The sequence below is a fragment of the Lissotriton helveticus genome, chromosome 8 (genome assembly GCF_964261635.1).
Source record: "Lissotriton helveticus chromosome 8, aLisHel1.1, whole genome shotgun sequence".
In the NCBI taxonomy this organism is placed as follows: domain Eukaryota; kingdom Metazoa; phylum Chordata; class Amphibia; order Caudata; family Salamandridae; genus Lissotriton; species Lissotriton helveticus.
In genome coordinates, this window is record NC_136069.1 from 1,504,744,693 (window position 1) to 1,504,767,090 (window position 22,398).

At 43.3% G+C, this 22,398-nt stretch overlaps 1 protein-coding gene across 2 annotated transcripts in view; it reads right to left on the reverse strand.

The window, feature by feature from the left end:
* Window positions 1-553: 553 nt before the first annotated feature.
* PCF11 (PCF11 cleavage and polyadenylation factor subunit) overlaps window positions 554-22,398 on the reverse strand; it is a 324,271-nt gene continuing 302,426 nt past the window's right edge. For both annotated transcript variants that reach the window (XM_078658484.1, XM_078658483.1), the window contains exon 16: window positions 554-1,136. In XM_078658484.1, coding sequence (XP_078514610.1) covers window positions 861-1,136 — 276 coding nt within the window. In that variant the 3' untranslated portion in view covers window positions 554-860. The remainder of the gene's footprint in view (window positions 1,137-22,398) is intronic.

The window sequence follows — 22,398 nt, forward strand, 5'->3', positions numbered from 1 at the left end:
TTTGTTGTTTTTATTAAACCAAATATAAATTAACATCAATTTTTACCATCTCATTCTGTCACAACTAGAGAAAAATGAACGTATTTCAAAAATAAATTACTTGAATGTATGCTTCCTGTAACTAGGCCAACACCCTATAATGTGGTTACTTAAAAAGTAATTTCTGAAAAATATTTTAAAATCTACTGATAATACAAAGTACAATAGATGCTGTACCAGCTATCCTATTTTGACACCACTTTGTATTTCAGTAGTTTGAGGTGAAACCTAAACACTTCTGCACTAGTAATGCATATTAGGTATTTAGATATGGATGAATATACATACTGATAATCTATGTATTTTGTAATCCAATTGTGTATTCAAATTTGTTTGAAGATAAAATAACTCTGAATTACCCAAATAGCCATAACACGTTCAGCCCCTTCCTAAATAAAAGTAACTTGCAATATCAGTTACTATCTAGCAAAAAGGTCTAAACTGAGTCCACTCTTTCATTTCTCAAAACAAAAAAACGAAATGATACTATGGTGTGCATAAACAGTACACTCCATAAATAGCAAAAATATATTTTATTTATAATTTACAGTTCCACAAGTGAAAATTGTACAATTTTATCTTACAAATACAATTCTATATTTTTTATCTGCACAAATCTACAGAATTTTCGCACATTGAACACATGAAACTGTGCAGGCAGTAAGAAATTCAAATACAAAAATGTATTCATTAACCAAACTAAATAGCCAAGGACCCTGCCCCAGCACAACTTTTATATAAAAAGTTATATTAGCTCCAAAGGACATAATTTTACAACAGCAGCATTTAAAAAAATAAATACTATATCTTCAGCAATTAATTTAAACCGAAGGAGACTCGACAGTCTCCGTTTTAATTTCAGTATCTGGAGGTTTACTTTCTTTCAGCTCGGTTTTAATTTCAGTAAGCGGAGATTTGCTTTCTTCAGTGCAGCATGTAGGGGTCTCTTTTGGCTCCTCTTTGATTTTAGGACTACTGACTTCAGGAGTACTTATTGGTTCCTCCGACTCCTCTTTGACATTGTTCAACATAACATTAAGTGGGTTTTCAATAAGGGTCTTGCTAGGAGATGGTGTGCAATCCAAAAATGAAGAGGTCTACAAATGAAAGAAGATGTGTTCAATGATTTAATATCCACACAGGTTCACATACTTGAAAACAAACAAACTTTTGTATACTGATTTACAGTAATCTTTAAAAAACACTTTTTGTAAGTCGATTTATAGTAATATTTAACAAAAAAAACATCAGACTGACATTCATGTTCAAGAAACGCAGGTCATAGATCAGCTAAAGTAAACGTCTGGTTATGTACATGGGAGCACACAAATACCCACACACCTTTAAGAAACACAAACAATAACTGGCTAGAAACCTGATTAGTACTGCCAGATGCTCAGAAAATATGTATCAAAATGAAATACTATACGATGACCCAATGTTCCAGAATTCTAGATATTCCCCCACCAAAGTGAATATAATAACAAAAATGACCCAAGGACAAGTTCACAATGTGTTATTTCAGGCTAAGTTTGTAGAAGGTTCACAAATCAATGGCTGTAAGTTCTGTGCAGAAAACTGCACCAGGGAATAGTTGAAATAGTTACTGCAAGAAAATCCAGCTAAATTATAAACTGTACCGTTGGCTTGAAGTGTGACCTTTAGTACAAAGTATGGTGCTAGAATTATTTATTCTCTAAATTTAACAATAATACTGATTTTTAAGTTAAAGGTCACAGCCAAAGCAAATTAGACACTACCAAACAAGCAAAAATGTACATTTTGTCAAAACGTCAGTCACTCCAGATTACAAAGCAGCATTTCAAATCCTATGGCAGGGGTCTCCAAGCCGGTCCTGGGGCCGGATCCATGCCAGATTTTTTGGATATCCCCATTGAGATACATGTAGTAATTTTAAAAATCTAGCATGGATCCGGCCCTCCAGGACCGGTTTGGAGACCCCTGCCCTATGGAGTTGGGTCTATCAGTTTCCAAAGCAGCTTCAATGCATAGAACTGTTGCAACGGTTCTCTGGTATAAGTAACCTTAGTAACATCACGTTAATAAAATGTAAGTGGTGGGTGGCTTGTCCAGGGGATTGACAACACTAAAAACAGTTCAAAATAAATTGAGGCAGCTCTAGGGGTAAGATTTAAGCTTTAAATCCTTGTCATCCACTTACTAACTGAAAGTCACATAAGAACGGCGAGGAATCAGTTTATTTCCTGTACAGTCTGCTATAAACTAAAATCAATAATTTTTCATGAACACTAACCCCAGTAGGTTTTTTGTTTGAAATCTCTATAAAGGGTTTGTAAAAGGTATACAAAATAATAGACTGACCACCATCACAACACAAGTTAACATTTTCAAACCTGTTGAAAAATGTAAGACGCCTACATCAAAGTGTTCCACAGTGTGGTTAAGTCGTGTGTCTACTTGGAAAAGTTGACAATTAAAACACAATTTAATGCATTGAATACCATCCGCTTTGAAATACCTTACTTGGAAGTAACTTTTCCCTCATTAGGACTGAAGCTCATGAATCGATTTTGTAATCTTTGTGGACAACCGTGTCCTATCTTTCTAAAGGTCTTGTGGTTTTCAGGAAGGTGGACTTTTTATTTTTAAATCCTGCAACTAATTGGCCATTTTGTGCTGAACCAATGTTACCAGCATACAATTCTCAACTATTTTATTTATGATTGACCAACTAAGGAGATAATCTGCTTGATCACTGGACTTAATGGGCAAAGATCCATATAAACACATACTATGAGTCAAGTGGTTAATTATGCTGGAAAGCCTAAAAAGGAAATTATGCTAGATCAACTGAATGACATTTTGACTAAAGGTAAACTTTTGTTTTATGCCTGATAAAGGAGTAACTCCATAGTTTAAATAATATCTTCTCGTGTACATAGGAGAGGATTAGAATAGTCCCCAACATAACTTATCTGTTACGCAAATTATAATGAGGTCGCCTCTACATTTTATTTTTAAGACTTCCCAACCACTGGGAGGTGTCCAAGAACACTTTACATACTGTTGCTATGTTGTCATAGGATACAGTAATGTATGATAGCAAGTGATGATGAATCAAGACTACATAAACAGCATCATCATGCTGAAGCCCCTTCAGATCCTTTTCAGGCACTTGGAGGTTGTGCTTCAGAACACACCTGTGATCAGAGTTAACTGTCCCTAATGTCATGCATGTGCTACTTGCATGACATTACCTGCATTCAGTAACGATCTTTCTGGCGACTCCTCTACTTCAATATTACTCATCTCTTGAATACTCCCCCCCCCCCCCCAGGCTGCGGATTGTTTGGGAAAACTTCTCCATAGCACTTCCTCAATAGTAGGGGTGGCGACTTCACGGACGCTGCAAAGGACGTTCCTGCGACTGCAAGGTCCCCATAAAGCGCCCTCACTGTTGTGCCAATGTCTGTCTCCCATCCATTTTTACAGTGCCGCCTAAGCAGCAGGATGAGAAAAAATCTGGTATGCAGTGCAACAACAGAAAATGTAAATCTTAGTATGTTGAACTTTAACCATCCACTGAACAGGGAGGTTGCAGAGATCGGTGAGGAATAATACTTACCCTATGGACATCTGTTCGTGGCACATAGTGCTGTAGATTCACATGCTGTGCATACTCTTCTGCAAACTAGTGTGCGGCTCTTATGTGTACAACTTGTTTTTGTTCGAAGAAGTCTTTTGAGTCAGGAGGTATATAGTGACTCGTACCTTAGGCAGTATTGCGCATGAACATTGACTCCATAGTTAGATTGTTTTCCCGCTTAGATTAAAGTGAAGCATATAGATGTCCAAGCAAGTAAATGAAAAAAATATGATATCTACAACAATGGGGCCTCTGGGGAGGAGGGTGGGCACATGTGAATCTACAGCATTACATGCCGCAAACAGCTGTCTACAGGGTAAGTAACATTCTGTTCATGGCATGTGTAGCTGTAGATAGACATACTGTGGGGATTATCATTTGTTGAGGGGCTTACCTTGTGGGCCACTCTCCTCTACGCTGACCGTTTGTCTCCCTCTCGCCGCCGCACCAGTAACACCGAGCGGCCGCTGTGTGGAGGGAGGCCAGGAAAACTACACTTCCCAGGCAGCCTAGCGGCGGAAGACGCCACCGCCGCCCGCTTTTCGCGCGCCAGGAGGCGCATAAGACACCGATTGGCCCCCGGGTCGCGGGTACGCGCGCGGGCAGCGCCGGGAGAAGCCCGGGACAAGGGCGGGACAGTCTGTGACAGTCCGGGACAGGAGGAGACTGGGCTGGGCCACAGACTGACTTTTTCGTGCCACTGCCCTCGGTGTTCCCGTACAGTGAGATCGTTACTCATTATTATATCACTAATTACTGTAGTAAATAACTGTGTGATCAGACACTTACTGCTTTAATTATATAACACGCTTGGTAGTAGCAAAAGATTGTATAGCCAGATTATATCAGGTCTAAATCCAAAAGTGAGAAGGTTATAGTGGGGGCAGGTGCCATTGATAATTATATGGTTAAAATGGTAACCAAAATTAATAACGACAGGAGAGCCTCCTTAGGTAGAGAGGGGCCACTTGATGTAGCCCTAGATGTTACTACTATTGTGGTGGAACCACTGGAAGAGGACCTTTCTGGGATGGGCTCGCGGGCTGTCATAACAGAGGATGCCCAGGTTCACCCAGAGTCGCAGGTCGAAGATCTAAACACATCTTCTAGTGAATATAACCCCACTCCTGAGCAACTCAACACGACCCCCAAAAACAGACTTTGGGTGTGCCGCACCTCTCTGCTGGCCTTAGGCCCACCCGTCTCAACTGTACATCCGATGTAGAGCTGTTAGCTCCTGTGGTGTGCACTCCCACCGCCCCCGTTGCTCCCTGGAGGCAATTGTTTTAACAAAAACAGTCAATTTTTCACCCGCTGTGGGTTGCACCACCAGAAATCACCATACAAATGAGACCTTCTTCCTCGGGAGAAGACGCTACTTTTCGCTCGGCACAGTGGCCGTTTACTTTGACGTGGATACAGAATTCGTTTACACACGATGTGAGGACTGTGCATATTGGACACAGCCAGCACGCCCTGATGAAGTTCTTTGAACGAAACGCGTTGGCTGTTTAAAAGAAAATTGAATAAAGAAGAAACTAAAACAAGACATAACAGTTCTTGGATATTCTTTATTGACATTTGTATGGTGATTTCTGGTGGTGCAACCCACAGCGGGTGAAAAATATCTTCTAGTGAAACAGAGTAAGTCCCACCAACCTCCAGACCAATAAGATCCTGCAGGAAACAACAAAGCAAACGTGGGGGAAAGTGTAGTAAAAAAAGGGCTGATACCTCTAAACCCGCTAAACATATCCCGATGTGGCTACCATCCCGCAGGATGGAAGCAATGCAGCGAGTTTTAACCTAAACTCGGAGCAGTTTGAGCTACTGGTCCACTCTCTGGAAACTAAATTTGAAGCCAAACCAGAAGAGTATGTTCAACCCCTAGTGCTCAAACTGGATACTCTTGCGGCAGAAGTAAAGAGGATAGGAGTGCTTTTAGAAAAACAACTGGCTCTGACCGACAGAGTAAAACCTACCGGGAAGGGTCCAGTTGGAGTAGAGAAGGAAGTCTTGGTTGTTAACCAGCAGAAACCTTCTCAGCCCATAGCTAGAACTAATGCAGGCATACCCGTCCCTTCTTCCTTAACTAGCGCAGACTCTCAAACTCAATAAGGTCCAGAGGGTAGATTAGGAAGCAGTCAAGGGAGAAGTAGATTTATAGATCTTCCGCCTGACTGCGCCCCCTATGTAGTGGTTTTAACCAATGTACCACTCTCTGAGCCCCGTTCTGCCCAGCTAACCGAGGAAACACACGAATATCTTAAATACAAAACCGTGTCATGGTTGAATAGGAGCTGTGGCTTTCCAACAAAATTTGCCACAGAAATTATATCAACCAGAAGGGCAAACTGGATCGGGCCATCTAGGAAGACGTGTAGTGGGGAATGCATAATTGTAAATTTTAGACACCCACAACATGTCGCTACAGTTTTGTTAAGGGCAGCCTCTATGTCGATTGACGCAAATAGTATTTGTGTGCGCCCCTTAGGGTACTTTTTACTCTCATTTAAGTAGCATCCCTCCACAAAGTGCGAGAATGAGACCTTTTACACTATCCACACCTATCGAGACCCGGCCCTTTGGATCTTCGCAGGGCTGTGGGGGAGATAATTACTTTAAATTTGGGTCTAACCTTGTCACGCATAATATATTTGATGCACTATCTGGATTCGAGTTGTGTGATTGACGTGAGGGTTGTGAGGGTTTGGGGGGGGGGGGGGGGGAAGACATCTGCAGTTAGGGAACATTTGGAGCCTGAAGAAGACATACTAAGGCCTACAAATACTGGTCGTAAACCTGAAAGCATAAGTAAAATTGCGGGGGACAAGGTAAAAATGTTAAGCTGGAACGTTGCTGGTCTACGTTCCAAAAGGGATGATAGTAACTGGCTAAACCTTGTGAAACAATATGATATTGTGGCTCTCCAAGAGACATAGGATAATGACTGACTTTTGGATTGATGGTTTCACATCCTATTTTGTCCCCGCATTGAGATCTCTTGCTGGGAGAGATAGAGGGGGCCTTATGATCTTGGTCTCTGTGAACATAAGGGGAAGAGTAAAAAGGGTTGACTGCGCTTCCCATAACTTTCTTATTTTGGAAATAAGTTTGGGGCGAATAACACAAAACTAATCCTGGTGAATTGTTATAACTCGCAGCAAGGGGATTCTCCTAATGAGCATCTTAATTTGTTGTCTGATTTTTTAAATTCCTATAAGGAAAAGCAAACCACTTTTTGCCATTATATTTTGCTGGGCGATTTTAATGTACATCCTTGTAGTCTAAATTGTCAAATTATTGATATTGATGGACCAGATCTTACATGCCCTCAGCATTTTGAGCATAATTCTAAGGGGGAAGCCCCCTGGAGATACTCCTGTCCAACAATGATTTGTTTGAGGCAGGGTTCTTCGATAAGAGTGTTCGTACCCAGACGTATGTAGCTAGGGACTGTGAGTCAATAATAGACTATATATTTCTTTCCTCTGGACTTTTAAAATATGTACTTATTTATAATGCTATACACTCCACGTTCAGTGACCACAATCCGGTGGTGATTGAATTGATAAATGGATTTTCCTTATTAAATAAAACTGATTCGCCGCAGGTTGTAGCTGAGGTAAATACCAAAGATCAGGGCAGAAGATTAAATTGGAGTAAGGTTACCCCAGAAGACTTCTTCCATATTATTACGACAAAGGCTGCGCAGGAACTAAACATATGTGCGGACCCACACTTCTGTGGGGGATGTAATTACCTCATATGAAGCCATTTGTTCTCAAGTGGCTAAAGAACTTACAATAAATAGCAAAAAAGGGAAAAAATAAACCTGTACTGGGCTGGTTTAATCATAAATGTACTGAAGCACATAATCTATTAAAAAAGGCTCTAAACGATCGGCCAAGGAATAAAGGTTTAGTTGCTCAGCTTAGGAAGGAGTACTCAAGAGTCGTCCTGGCACGGAAAAATGAAATAAAACAAGAAGCATGGGCTGATCTAATGGATAAAGCGACATTGAAGGATAGCGCCAAGTTTTGGTCTATAATTAATACTCCCTTGTTCTCTGGCAATCTGAACTCTGCATTGGAATTAAATATTGCAGAGGAGGATTGGTTAAGCCATTTTAAACAAATTTATGGGAGTGATTTAGAGCTGGAAATTTTTGAGGTCCCCATCACCGATCCACCAATTATACCTGTAAATTTTAATATAGCAGAAGTTGTAAAAGCAATAGAGGGCACCGCGGGGCGTAAGGCTCCAGGCCCTGACGGGGTATGGACAAGGCTAACTCCACTTATTGGGGAAAGATTTTGACTAATGTCTTCAATACCTCGGCCATTTCAGGATTCCCTAAGTCATGGTCTCGATCAACTTTAATCCGTGTGTTCAAAAAGGGCCAAAGGGGAGATCCCAGATGCTATAGGCCTATATCATTACTTGACTCCTCCTTTAAAATATTGGGAAAGGTTATATTAGCAAAGATATCAGATTGGGCTCTGGAAAAAGACACACTGTCCGACGCCCAATATGGTTTTAGAGCTGGGAGGGGCACGGAGGACCAATGCCTCAATTTACACCTAATAATATCCAAATATACGAGGGCAGCAAGGGGCTCCATTTTCTTGGGCTTTATGGATTTGTCCACGGCCTTTGACCTAGTTAATAGGTCTAGGCTGTGGACCATGCTGTTGGAAATGGGCCTTGACCGGCCCCTCGTGTATTTTTTGGCCGAGTTACATAAAGATCTGAATGCCTCAATAAGGATGACGCAAGAGGGGAAATGTACGGCTAGTTTTAAGTCCGGAAGGGGGGGTGCGTCAGGGCTGTATCCTGGCCCCCATGTTGTTCACCTTGTACATAAACTCGCTGGAAGCAAATTTGTTAACAGCTACACTCGACATTCCGCGTATGGGAGGATCACCGGTTCCGGTGCTACTCTATGCGGATGATGCCGTTTTATTGGCAAGGACTCCTTTGGGCTTACAAAGACTGCTGGATTCATTTGGGAACTTTATGAGCTCTCTGGACCTAGTGGTCAATAATGGCAAATCACATATTATGTCTCTAGGGGCTGGTAAAGGTACAGCTAGATCTTTTTATTGCGGGGAAGAAGAAATCACCTTGGTGAAAGTGTTCACCTATTTGGGAGTTGTTTTTGACGACAGGGGAACGTGGTCACCGCAGCTCTCTATAAAGGTGAATGCTGTGAGAAATTCTTCAGCCGCAATATCAGGATTTGCCAAAAGATTGGGGGGGGAACCCTTTGAGGCTATTTTGGCTATATATAAAGCCAAAACTGTCGCAGTTGCAAAGTACGGGGCGGCTATATGGGGGTACATTAAACCTGACTGTATACAGACAGAAGAGAATAAATTCTTACGTGCCCTCCTTGGCCTCCCACAATCCACTGCGACCCATTCTGTTCATCTCGAGTTGGGCTTAGGATATATTTCCGATATAATTAAAATAGCCCCAATCCTGTTATGGATTAGAATCTGGTTGAATCCGAATCTTACCCTAAATCATAGGATTCTAAAGGACTGTATTAAATTAGATAGAATGAAGAATATCCAGTGGCTGTCGTATGTAAAAATGTCATCTGAGAAACTGGGGCGCCCTGAGATTTACCTTCATCCTGAATCCTTATGTAAAGCTGACTTAGAGTGGGTTAAGAAAAATGTTGTCAGGCGAAGCAGAGAGGGAAGCAGTGGAGCTATGCAAACCATCTGTCAGGACCCACTTCTTGGTAATTTTGTCATTAGCAATGCCATCATATCTGTCCATCGTTTCTAACCCTTTTCACAGATGGCTTTTGACTAAATTCCGTTTCAACCAAATTCACCTGGTACTATGGGATCTGCAGGGTTGGATTAGGCTAGAAGATGCGACCCCGTGTAAATGCGATGATTTCTACGCCCAAGACACCATGCATTTTATGTTCTTTTGCCCTTTTGTTCATGAAGCCAGAAAAAGGTTTATTTTTCCTCTAATGAAAAAGATGGACTTCATACAATGTAAACCTGCATTATTGTTTCTACAATTGATGGAATCCCCAGAAATCATGTTTAGTGTTGCCAGCTTTCTAGTTGCGTCTGTCAGAAGTAGGAGGGTTAGACAGGCAGCTCTACTGGAAATGTCTAATCATATAACTTAAGCTTATGTACATTGACTATTGGTCTTTAACAATGAATTTGTCTTTTTAATTTTTTTAAATTGTATTTTATATTGTATAATACTTTTTATAATGTTTTGTATAGTATACTTTTATGATTTTAATCAATCGAATAAAGTGGTTTTGACTTGACTTGTCATACTGTGCATAGACTAGAAGGAATATGCTACTTACCAGTATGCATCTGTTCTTGGCATAGAGGGCTGCAGAGTGGTACATTTATGAATAGATCGCCATCTGGTGTTGGGCTCGGATGATTGCACTTTGTTTTTCTTCTGGAGAAGTCTTTGTCGTCATAGGTGACTCCTCCTCTCGGTGTTAGTGCGCATGGGCATCGGCTCCATCCTTAGATTGTTTTGCCATAGTAGGGTTAGATGGAGTAGTGTAGTGTAGTACATAAAGATATGCCCATGTAAATGTATCTAAATAAGATAATGTTGGGACAGACACAGGTTTCCGGGGAGGCAGGGAGGGCATGTACCACTCTGCAGCCCTCTATGCCAAGAACAGATGCATACTGGTAAGTAGCATATTCCGTTCGAGGCATATGGGCTGCAGATGGTACATTTATGAATAGATTTTACAGCAGTTACCTCCCTAGCGGTGGTCACCAGTGTCTGTCGCAACTGTCTGAAATAGAGTTTTTAATACAGCTTGGCCCACTCTGGCTTGTTGTGCAGCCTGTACATCAACACAGTAGTGCTTTGTGAATGTATGTGGTGTAGACCAAGTTGCTGCTCTACATATGTCATCTAGGGGAATGTTCCCTAAGAATGCCATAGATGCTCCTAGTTTTCTTGTGGAATGAGCTCTAGGAGGAACAGTTAATGTTCTCTTTGCTTTAATGTAACATATTTGTATGCATCTTACAATCCATCTTGCGATGCCTGCTTTAGAGATAGGATTGCCCTTATGTGTTGGGGAAAATGCTACAAATAGTTGTTTAGTTTTCCTGAAGCCTTGTGTTCTTTCTATGTAGTATGAAATGGCTCTTTTAACATCTAGTGTATGTAGAGCCCTTTCTGCCACCGTCTGTGGCTTTGGAAAGAAGACTGGTAATTCCACTGGCTGATTGATGTGGAATGCTGAAATTACTTTAGGCAAGAACTTTGGGTTTGTTCTAAGCACCACTTTATTCTGGTGTATCTGTAGGAATGGTTCTTGTATTGTTAATGCCTGTAACTCGCTTACTCTTCTGAGTGAGGTAATGGCTATAAGGAATGCCACCTTCCATGTAAGGAATTGTATTTCGCACCTATGCATAGGTTCGAAGGGTGGCCCCATTAGTCTGGTGAGTACTACGTTGAGGTTCCAGACTGGGGCAGGTGGTAATCTTGGTGGAATGACTCTTTTAAGACCTTCCATGAATGCTTTTATCGCTGGTACTCTGAACAGTGATATGCGCTGCCTGTTTTGTAGGTATGCTGCTATAGCTGCTAGATGTACTCTGATAGATGTGTACGCTAGATTACATTGCTGTAAGTGTAACAAGTAGCAAATAATCTCCCTTGTTGATACGTCTAGAGGGTTGATATTGTTATTAATGCAGTGTATAGCAAACCTCTTCCACTTAGCTGCATAGCATGCTCTGGTGGTTGGACGTCTCGCTTGTTTAATTATTTCCATGCAATTTGGGGGGAGATCTAAGTACCCAAATTCTAGGATTTCAGGAGCCAGATCGCTAAGTTCAATTGAGTTGGATCTGGGTGCATTATCTCTCCATGGTTCTGTGTAAGGTGCATGGGTAGAATTCGTAGCTTTTGATGTGGCACTTGTGAGAGTTGCAGGAGCGTGGTGAACCACGGCTGTCTTGCCCACGTGGGTGCTACTAGTATCATGGTCATTGAATGTTGTTGCAGTTTCCTGACCACTAATGGGATTAGTGGGAGAGGGGGAAAAGCGTATGCAAATTTGTTGGACCAATTTATCCATAACGCATTGCCCTGCGACAGGTGATGTGGGTACCTGGACGCGAAGCTTTGGCATTTTGCGTTCTGATGAGTGGCAAATAGGTCTATCTCTGGTTGTCCCCATCTTTGGAAGAATGGCTGCAGTATTTGTTGGTGCAGTTCCCATTCGTGTATTTGTTCCGACTGTCTGCTTAAGATGTCTGCTATCTGGTTTTGAACTCCTGGTAGGTGTTCGGCTAACAGATAGATGTTTTGAGGAATGGCCCATCTCCAAATCTCCTGTGCCAGTCTGGATAATTGGAGAGAGTGCGTCCCCCCCTGTTTTTGAATATAATACATTGCTGTCATGTTGTCTGTTCTGATCAGGACTGCTTTGTGGATAACATGTATTTGAAAGGCTTTCAATGCTAGAAACACTGCCAGTAGTTCTAGATAGTTGATGTGCAGTGTTTTTTCCTGCACACTCCACCTTCCTTGTACTGTGTATTTGTCCATATGTGCTCCCCATCCGGTGAGCGATGCGTCTGCTGTTATTGTCACCTGTGGAATTGGCTCTAGGAACGACCGCCCCTTGGTAATGTTTGTTCTGTTCCACCACTTCAGAGAGCGGTGTGTGCGGTCGTCTACCAACACCAGATCCGTAATCTGTCCTTGAGCCTGATTCCACTGTGTCGCTAAGCATTCTTGTAGCGGACGCATTTGTAGTTTTGCATATGGTATTAGCAGTATGCAGGATGACATCATGCCTAGTAGCTGCATGAACACTCTTGCTGTTAGTGAGTGTTGTGGCTGAAATCTCTGAATGATTGTAAGCATTGCTTGGACTCTTATTGGGTTGGGGTACACTTTGGCTTTTTCTGTGTCTATGGTAGCCCCCAGATATTGTTGAACTTTGTTTGGTTGTAGGTGTGACTTTGTGTAGTTCACCGTGAACCCTAGCTGGTGTAGTAGCTGAATTGTCTTTTGTGTGTGTTGCAGACACTCCTCTTGCGACCTGGCTTTTATTAGCCAGTCGTCCAAGTATGGGAAGACATGAATTTGTTGTCTTCTTAGGTGAGCTGCTACCACTGCCAGGCATTTTGTGAACACTCTTGGTGCCGTCGTGACACCAAATGGGAGGACTTTGAACTGATAATGTTGTCCTTCTACCACAAACCTGAGGTATTTCCTGTGGGCTTTGTGAATAGGGATATGAAAGTAAGCGTCTTTTAGATCCAGTGTAGAAAGAAAGTCCCCTTTCTTCAGTAAAGGAAGTACTTGTTGGAGCGTGACCATGTGGAAATGTTCCGAATTTATGTATGCGTTGAGAGGTCTTAGGTCCAGTATTGGCCTTAGAGACCCGTCCTTTTTGGGGATTAGGAAGTATAGTGAGTATACTCCTGTTCCCTGTTGGTGCTGTGGAACCTTCTCTATGGCATGCTTTTCTAGCAGTGATATTACTTCCTGTTTTAACAGTGTCAGGTGATCTTGTTTCATTGGACGCTGTTTGGGGGGGATGTTTGGTGGGGTAGCTGTGAGTTCTAGGCAATAACCATGTTGGATAATTTGTCTTACCCACTTGTCTGATGTGATGTTTTCCCAGACAGGTAGGAACTGTGATAGGCGTCCCCCTACCGGTGTTATATGGTCTGGGGGAAGCTCTATGAAGTCACTGTTTTGGGGTTGGAGAGTTGCGGTTGTTGTTGTTTCCGCGACCTCTACCCTTGTTGTTGTTACCCCTGTATCCACCTCTAGAATTACCTCTGGGTGATGTAGGTGTAAAAGAGGTTTGCTGTTGGTTTGTACCTGTACTTTTGGATCCTCCTCTATAGGTGGATCTACGAAAGGAACCTCTTTGTGTCGGCTGCTGCAATGCTCCCATTGATTTAGCCGTTTCTGTATCCTTTTTCATTTTTTCTAGGGCCTCATCTGTCCCTGTGCCAAAAAGTGTTTTCCCATCAAAAGGTTGATTAAGTAACGAGGTTTGTACCTCTTGTTTGAATCCTGACACTCTGAGCCATGCATGTCTCCTTAGCATGATGCTTGTATTTGTCGACCTTGCCGCAGTTTCTGCCGCGTCTAGGGCGCACTTTATTGAAGTGTTAGTAATTAACTTCCCTTCTTGTATAAGTTGATCAGCTCTCTTTTGATGTTCTTTAGGGAGATGTTTGATGAGTGTTTCTAACTCATCATAATGCGCTCTGTCATACCTTGCAAGTAGTGCTTGCGTATTAGCTATGCGCCAACTGTTTGCCGCTTGAGATGCTACTCTCTTGCCAGAGGCATCTATTAGTTTAGACTCCTTGTCAGGAGGTGGCGCTTCTCCCGTAGATAAAGAGTTTGCTCTCTTGCGAGCGTTTGTGACCACTAGTGAGTCTAGAGGAATTTGTCCCTTAATGTATATTGGGTCTTTTGGAGCTGCCCTATATTTTTTATCAATTCTTGGGTTCAATACCCTAGCCCTCACTGGGTCTTTGAATATCTCTGATGTATGACTGAGAAGGCCTTTTAGCATTGGTAGTGTTCCTGATGTTCTTTGTGCAGTAGGTAGTGTCTCTAATAAGAAGTCCTGTACTAGAGGTTCTGTATGTAGGTCTACCTTATGAAATGTTGCTGCTCTAGTAATGAGTTGTGCAAACCCAGTATTGTCATCAGGAGGTGAAGGTTTTGAGGGATATGACTCAAGGTCGGTATCATTACCTGATCCCACATTATACTCCTCCCATGGGTCTGCCTCCTCTGGGATTGTGTCCTCATCATCCCCAGGGTGTCCCCCCTCCCCTGTGTCACTTTCTCCATCTGTTGTAGGTGTAGATGGACGTGTGGGAGGAATATCTGGCCTATTGTGAGGAATAGGCGGAGATGGTGTGTGAGGTTTGGGAGAAGGGGGAGGAGTTGTATTCGTCCCCATTGTTCTCTTCTTTGGATGAGCCTTGTCGTCCAAATGTTCATGTTTCCTCTTTTTAGGTAGCTCTGTGACTACCTTGCCAGTCTTTGGGTCAATAAACAAAGTCTTTTGTTTAGGATCCGTTCCGTGTTCCTGTGTCGGTACCGCAGTTTTCGGTTCCGAAAGGTGTCTTTTCTTTGAAATGTCCATTTGTATTTTCGGTGCCGAAGTTTTGTTCGGATCCGACTTCTTCGGTATCGAAGATGTCCCCGGTGTCGAGGGTGTTTTCGGCGCCGAAGCGTGCTTCGGTGTCGACATGGACTGCTTCGACTTCGAGCTTTCCTTGACTTGGTGCTTCGGTGTCGATGTGGTTGGTTTATCGGAACCGGAACCACTATGATGGGGGACCGAGTGTTTCGGTTTCTGTTTCGTTGCCGGGCTCGAAGGCGGGGCGTTGGAAACTTTTTTCGGTTGTCTGACCGGGCTTGAGGGCGGGGTCGACACCGTGCGGGGTCTGTTTTTCGGTAAAGGGACGTCGTCACTCACGGTTTGTTGGACGTCGAATTCCTCGACGTCGGACTCGTCCGCTTCTGACCCCGCCTCGTCGGCCTCTTCTTCCTCCTCTTCTGGTTGCTGGTCCTCGAACAGCTCCGGGATTGCTTGTGACTGCATTCTCGATACCTCGTGTCTTCGGGCTCGACGGTTTCTAATCGTCGACTTTGACGAGAACGCTGCACAGGCCTCACAGTCCCTGGATTCGTGTTCAGGGGACAAGCAGAGGTTGCACACTTCGTGTAGGTCCTTGTGTGGGAACTTAGCACCACACGTTGGACATTTTTTGAATGGAGTCCTTTCCATGGACCCCGGGCTGGACTACTTCGATTTTCTCGTAGTCGTCGTCCTTCGAATCGCGTCAGTATGGAGTGAAGTCGCGTTCGATAACGATACCGTCGATTTGGAAAGGAATACGCGCCGGTTATAACCTTCTTTGTTGAAGTCGGTCCGGAGCGCTTCGATCCTCATCCGAACCCGATGGCGGAAAAAAACAATCTAAGGATGGAGCCGATGCCCATGCGCACTAACACCGAGAGGAGGAGTCAACTATGACGACAAAGACTTCTCCAGAAGAAAAACAAAGTGCAATCATCCGAGCCCAACACCAGATGGCGATCTATTCATAAATGTACCATCTGCAGCCCATATGCCTCGAACAGATGTTTCTCCTGTAAGGTTGCAGTTAACCGGAGGATGTTGCAGAACAAGTGTAAGCAAGACAGCTGGCCCCATATGGGCTTGCTGTTTGGCAAGAACGTCCACACAATAGTGTTTCATAAAAGTGTCCGTGTGAACCAAGTAGCACCTTGCAAATGTCAGCAATTGGAATGTTGCTCAAAAAAGCCATTGAAGCTGGTTTTTTTGCAAGTAGAAATGACCTTGCCGATGTAGCAGTCTTTTGGCTTTGGCACAGAAGGTCTGAACACACTTGACTAGTCCGCGAGCGACTCCTTGTTGTGAAATAGCAGTCCCTCTATGTGGTTTAGAAAAGGCCACAAATAACTGAGTTTTACAAAATAGTTGTCCGATCAATAGTACATGAGGTGCGCTTAACAGAGTGTGTGAATGGCCCCCGCTCTGCTACTGTGGCTGGATTTGGAAAGTAAACCATCAGTTCTCTGGTTTGATAAAGGTGAAATGAAAATATCTCCTTGGATAGGAACTTTGGATTAGTCCTAAGGACCATCTTGTTAGAATGTATTTTGAAAAAAGGTTCATCTAAAGTTAATGCTTGAATCTCACTTGCACGTCTAAAGGAGGAAATAGCGACTTAGAAATTGCAAAGGACAAGAATGAAGGGGCTCAAAAGGGGTCCCCATTAATCTTGTGAGGACTACATTAAGATTCTGGGATGGGACTGGACTGGAGGTAGTCTGGGAGGGAAGACTCCACGAAAACCTTAATTACTGGGACAATGAAGAGGGAGGGGTGTGTTTTTTCACAAGTATGCTGCTACTGCAGCCAAATGTAGGTGAATAGATGCTAGTCCTGAGTTTTGCAAATTAAAAAGGTAGCAAACAATATCCTGTGCTTTCGGATTTAGAGGATTGATGTTCCCGGGAAGGCAGTAGTGGACAAATCTTCTCCACTTTGCAATTTAACAGGCTCTAGTAGTGGGTCGACGTGGCTCCCTGAGCATAACCATGCACTCATGGGATACATTTAGGCTCCCTAACTTTAAGATTTCACGAGCCAAATCGCTAGATTTAGTTTGGGATTGGGTTGTCTAAGGGTTCACTGGTGTTACGTAAGGTCAGGCATGTTGGGTAGCTGGTGGTGGGGAACTAAAGAGAACTCAAGGAGGTCAGTGAACCAGGATAGTCTGGCCCATGAGCATCTCCTAGAATAAATGTGAGGGAGGTTTGCCGTAGTCTCCTGACCACATATATAAGTAGTGGGAAAGGTGGAAAAGCATACACAAATATCCTTGACCAGTTCATCCATAGTGCATTTCCCTTGGACTGGGGGTGTGGGAACCTGGAGCCAATACTTGAACATTCTACGTTTTTAGAGGTTGTGAAGAGGTCTATGTTGGGGAAACCCCCAAATTTGGAAGTATGGGAGTAAGACTGGAGGGTGCAGTTCCCACTCCGAGCAGGTCTACAAGCTTGTTGTCGACTCCCAGTAGATTCTATATTAAAATGTGAACTTTGTAGTGTATAACCTACCGCTAAATGCTTTGTGCTAATGTGGAGAGGCATGTGTGTGCCCAGTTTCTAAAGGTAGTACATGGCAGTCATGTTGTCTGTTTGGATCAGAACTGTTTTGTAATGAATATGGCAGAAGAACGCCTTGCCATGCTAGCTGAATCACTAACTGCTCTAGGTAGTTTATGTGAGATGTTTGTTGTAGGGGAGTCCAGAGACCTTGAACATGAATGTCTTTTAGGAGTGCTGCCCAGCCTTTGAGGGATGCGTCCTTGGTAAGGACAAAAAACATGAAAATGTACGCAAGGTACATAGACGATGTTTTCATCGTGTGGAGCAACACGAAAGAATCCTTGTTACAAGCATTAACCTTACTGAATCAAGCTAATGAACGTATCCAGTTCACCTGGGAGATTGACAGAAAAACCATCACCTTTCTTGATGTCAAAATAACAGCCACCACCACAGGTTTTGAGACAGATTTATTCCGCAAAAACACTGACCGTAATAACGCATTACATTTTTCCAGCCATCACCAAGGATCTTTGAAAACCCATTTACCCGCTTCACAAATGTTGAGAATTAAAAGAATCACCTCGAACATTGATCAAACTCAAATCAGACTGAAGGAGATGGGAGAAAGGTTCCTAGCCAGAGGATATCCCTCAGCCCTCATAGAAAGCGCAAAAAAGAAAGCCATGGACACTCCTAGGGAAACGTGGTTTACTAAGACTTCTCAAAAACAAACCAACAGGATGGTGCTAGTCTCTAAGTTTTCCAACATGAGTTCAACATACAAACGTATAATACTAAAACACTGGCCCATTATGAGCATTGAACCAGACTTTGGTAATACCTTTAAGGAACCCCCTCTTTTTGCGTACATACGCAGTGCTAACTTAAAAGAAATTTTGACAATGAAACACCAGGAGAAAGAGCCTTCTAAAGGCACAAGGCCGTGCAAAAATTGCGGAAACTGCAACAACATCATCACGGGAACTGTAGTAAATCACCCCATGAAGGGTACTCCCATCAAACTATTTGTGAATGCTACATGCGACTCAACGAATGTCGTATATTTGATCAAATGTCCTTGCGGCAAAAGCTATATAGGAAAAACGGAGAGGAAAATCATGACTCGTCTCAACGAGCATAAATCAAACATCAGACTCAAGAATACAAAATCCAATGTGGCAACGCATTTCAATGACAACAAACACAATGTTTCCCAACTCAAGTTTTTAATTCTGGAACAGGTGCAAAAAATCGAAGGAATGGACAACAACAAACACCTACTTCAGAGGGAAATGGCCTGGATTTCCCGTATGCAGACCATGAAACCGATCGGTCTGAACGATCGTTTAGAATTTTCATGTTTTGTTTAATATCATGACATTGTTCCCTATATGCGATTGATTATCACCACTACACTCTATGACTTTACTTTTATTTCACCTGTCTAAGATGGCCACTTTCCTTTAACACTTCCGCCAGTCCGTTTTCTGTTTTTATTATCTCTACTATTATTATTATTATTAAAAGAGATTTGGTACCGCGCACATACACCAATTGGTTTCTTGGCGCTCGAGACCGGGTGGAGGAAAACAGTCGGGATCAGGCAGCTAACCATGCGCAAGACGGAACAGGTGGGTCTTCAATAAAGTGCGAAAGCAGCGATAGTCGGTGGACAGACGAATAAAAAGAGGAAGGGAATTCCAGGTAGCGGGAGCAAGAAAAGAGAAACAGGCACCCCCGTGTTTCTTGCGGTTGAACCTGGGAGTGATCAGAAGATTGTGGGCAGAAGATCTGAGGTGACGGGAAGGAACATAAGCGTGCAAACAAGAGGAGATAAAGGCAGGGGCACAGGTAAACAGGGATTTAAAAATGGTGCAGGCCATCTTAAAGACACACCGTTGCGCAACTGGGAGCCAGTGTAAGGTCTTCAGCAGAGGGGTGACATGCTGGTGTTTAGGCTGCTGAAAGATTAATCTGGCTGCCTGGTTCTGAACCAGTTGAAGTCGGGAGAGGTGACAGGCAGGAACCCCCACGTATAGACAGTTGGCATAGTCTAGACGTGAGGTGATGAGGGCCAGGATAACAAGAATAAGGGCCTCTTGGGATAAAAACCTGCGGATCTTCCCGATTCGGCGAAGATGATAAAAACAGGCCGAGGTGACGGTGTTAATATGTGGCCGCATCGAGAGGTCACTAGAAATGGTAACCCCCAAGCTCTTCACAGTATTCACTGGACAAGGAGGGGAACCCAGAGCGGTAGGCCAAAAGTTGGGAGACCAGGGAGTGAGGGGGCCGCCGGTCAGCACTTCCTGTTTATCGACACCGACGCTCGGAACGAATGACTACACCACCACGAGTAAGTGAGCACCCCTTAGATGTATTCCGGTATGCCTGCAGTATACTGAGCACCAGATCACTTTGACATTTATACCATCGTCGAATTTTCAACCAAACGCCATTTGCGTAGACCGTTAAGTGATTCACATTCACTCCGACCTTAAGACCGGCACGTCTAATCACCGTAGTAACTTGAATATGATCACTAACGTTAAACGAACCCTTTATTTTGATGAACGGCACCATTCCATTTTATAATTCACTTTAACCGACTTACTAATGTTTGAATCTTAAAGCCATGAACTTTAGCATGTCATCTATTTTTCTTCACGTTTATTTTATTTTAACACGTTTTATGTAGTTTATTTAAATAACATCTTGGACACGCTATTCTTAGTGCTATGTCTCGTTTTAATTGCAGAAGCTCCCCGATGAAGGGCGTTGTTTGCCCGAAATGCATTGGAGCATGTGGACAAAATTCACTTGGATATATTTGAACTGATTTAAATCTAACACGTATGAAAACGAAAATGAATGATTACAATTCTTTTTGAACAACATCTGGAGTCTCACTTTCATGAGAACCTAAGGAGTGCCCGACATTCAGGGATGACACCATGGTCACATGGTGCCACATGATTTATTGTCTGTTTAGACGTGCCTAGGACGGACACGTTACCTGTTGGCAGCACCCAATTGACCGAAACACTGGTGACCACCACAAATTTAAAACGCTTTGTTACAGCCTAGCTGTGCGCCTCCTACCTGTGAACATCCTTGGTAAGGGTCACATGTGGAACAGGGTCTAGAAAAGGCCTACCTTGTTGCAAACTTTTACAAAACTAGATCCTCCAATTGACCATCCGCCTGCAACCACTACTTCGCTAAGCATTCCTGGAGCATGTGAAGTCTGGAATTCGGTACAATGGCGATAAAAGATGCAATCATACCCAACAAGCTCATGGTCGTGTGGACTCTTAGCAGACAATTTGGCTGAAAAAAAAGAGGCTGCAGAGACTGAAAAACTTGGATTTGAGTGGCACTGGGATAAGCTTTGCCAGTAACCGAATTCAGGATTGCCCCTACAGAGGAATTAATCTTTAATGGCTGTAGATGGGATTTTTCTAAGTCAAAAGTAAAGCCCAGATTGTGGAGTATACCCGAAGTTTGCTGTGTATGAGCAAGACAATGTTTGCTTGAGCTCTTTATCAGCCAATTGTCTAGGTAAGGAAAGACTGGGATGCTGCTCCTTCGTAAGTGAGCTGTGACCACAGCCAAACATTTTGTGAAAACTCTGGGTACGGTGGTGACCCCAACGGGGACAACTTTGAATGGATATTGCTGGCCACTTACCACAAATTTGAGGTAATGTCGATGTGCTGGGTAACGCGGGATGTGAAGGTAGGTACCTTTCAAATTTAGGGCAGTCATAAAGTTGTCTTGTATTAGGAGTGGTATGACATCTTGGAGTTTAACCATGTGGAAATGCTCGGATCTGATGCATTTGTTGAGAGGCAGAAGGTACAGGATGGGACTAAGAGAACCATTCATTTTGGGAATTGGGAAATAGTGAGTACACCCACTATTTCTGTGGTGGTGTGGAACAGACTATGGCTCCCTTTTGTAATAGGACCTTTACTTCCTCATTCAGAAGGTGCAGATGTTGCGAGGAGAGGGAATGTGGCCTTGGTGGTATGTTTACTGATTTTGCAGTGACCTCAAGGCAATGCCCATATTCCACAATAGCTAGGACCCACTGGTCTGAAGTCATGTTGCGCCATTGTTGTAATAACCCCTGTAATCTTCCCTCGACAGGTGTAGTATGGTTGGGGGGGGGGGGAAATCACTGTTTGGCATGGCAGGAGAGGCAGACTTAACCGCTCATCCTTCACCCCCCCTCTAGTGTTATTCCCTGTGTATGAACCTCCAAAGTACCTCCTGGTAGTTTGGTTGTGGTGTTTTTTCTTTTTACAAGAGGTGTGTACGCATCCAGGGAGGCAGTCTTGGAACCTCCACAAAACTGTGGGCGATAATTATTCCAAGGGGATGGAAACTGCAAAGCTCCCATGGCTTTGGCAGTGTCAGTATCCTTTTTTATTTTCTCCAGTATTGGATCAACTTGAGGGCCGAACAGATGCTCACCATCAAATTAATGAGGATACTTGAGTTCACCCTTCTAGCAAGTGTCTGCCGCATCAAGGGTACACCTAATGGATGTATTTGAGATGGTCTGCCCTTTTAATACCATTTCCTGGGCCCTCTGTTGGTACTGTTCTGGTAAGTGCTGTATAAGCTCTTCCACCTAATCCCACTGGGCTTAATCGTAGGAGCCCTACTGAATTGGCAATGTGTTGCGGATTGCGCTACAACTCTTGCTGCATCATCATTTTTTGCTTTCTTTATCTGTGGGCGTGGCATCCCCAGTGGCCTGGGCATTTGCTCTTTTGCATGCAGCATAGCCCACTATTGAATCCGGCGCAAGCTGGCCAGTCATGTATGGGGGGGGGTCAGAAGGGGCAATAATTCTTGCCTTTACAAAGTCTTTCAATACTTCCTAAGTTGACTTGAGCATGCCTTTAAGCGTGGGCAAAAATTGGGTGGCCTGCTGTGTGTGTAAGGGCTTCTACCAAGTTCTCCTCCTCTTCCTGCACGGAAAGAAGATCAACTTTGTGAAAGTTATTTGCCTTTTGAATAACCTTGTGATACGAGGTGGTGTCATCATG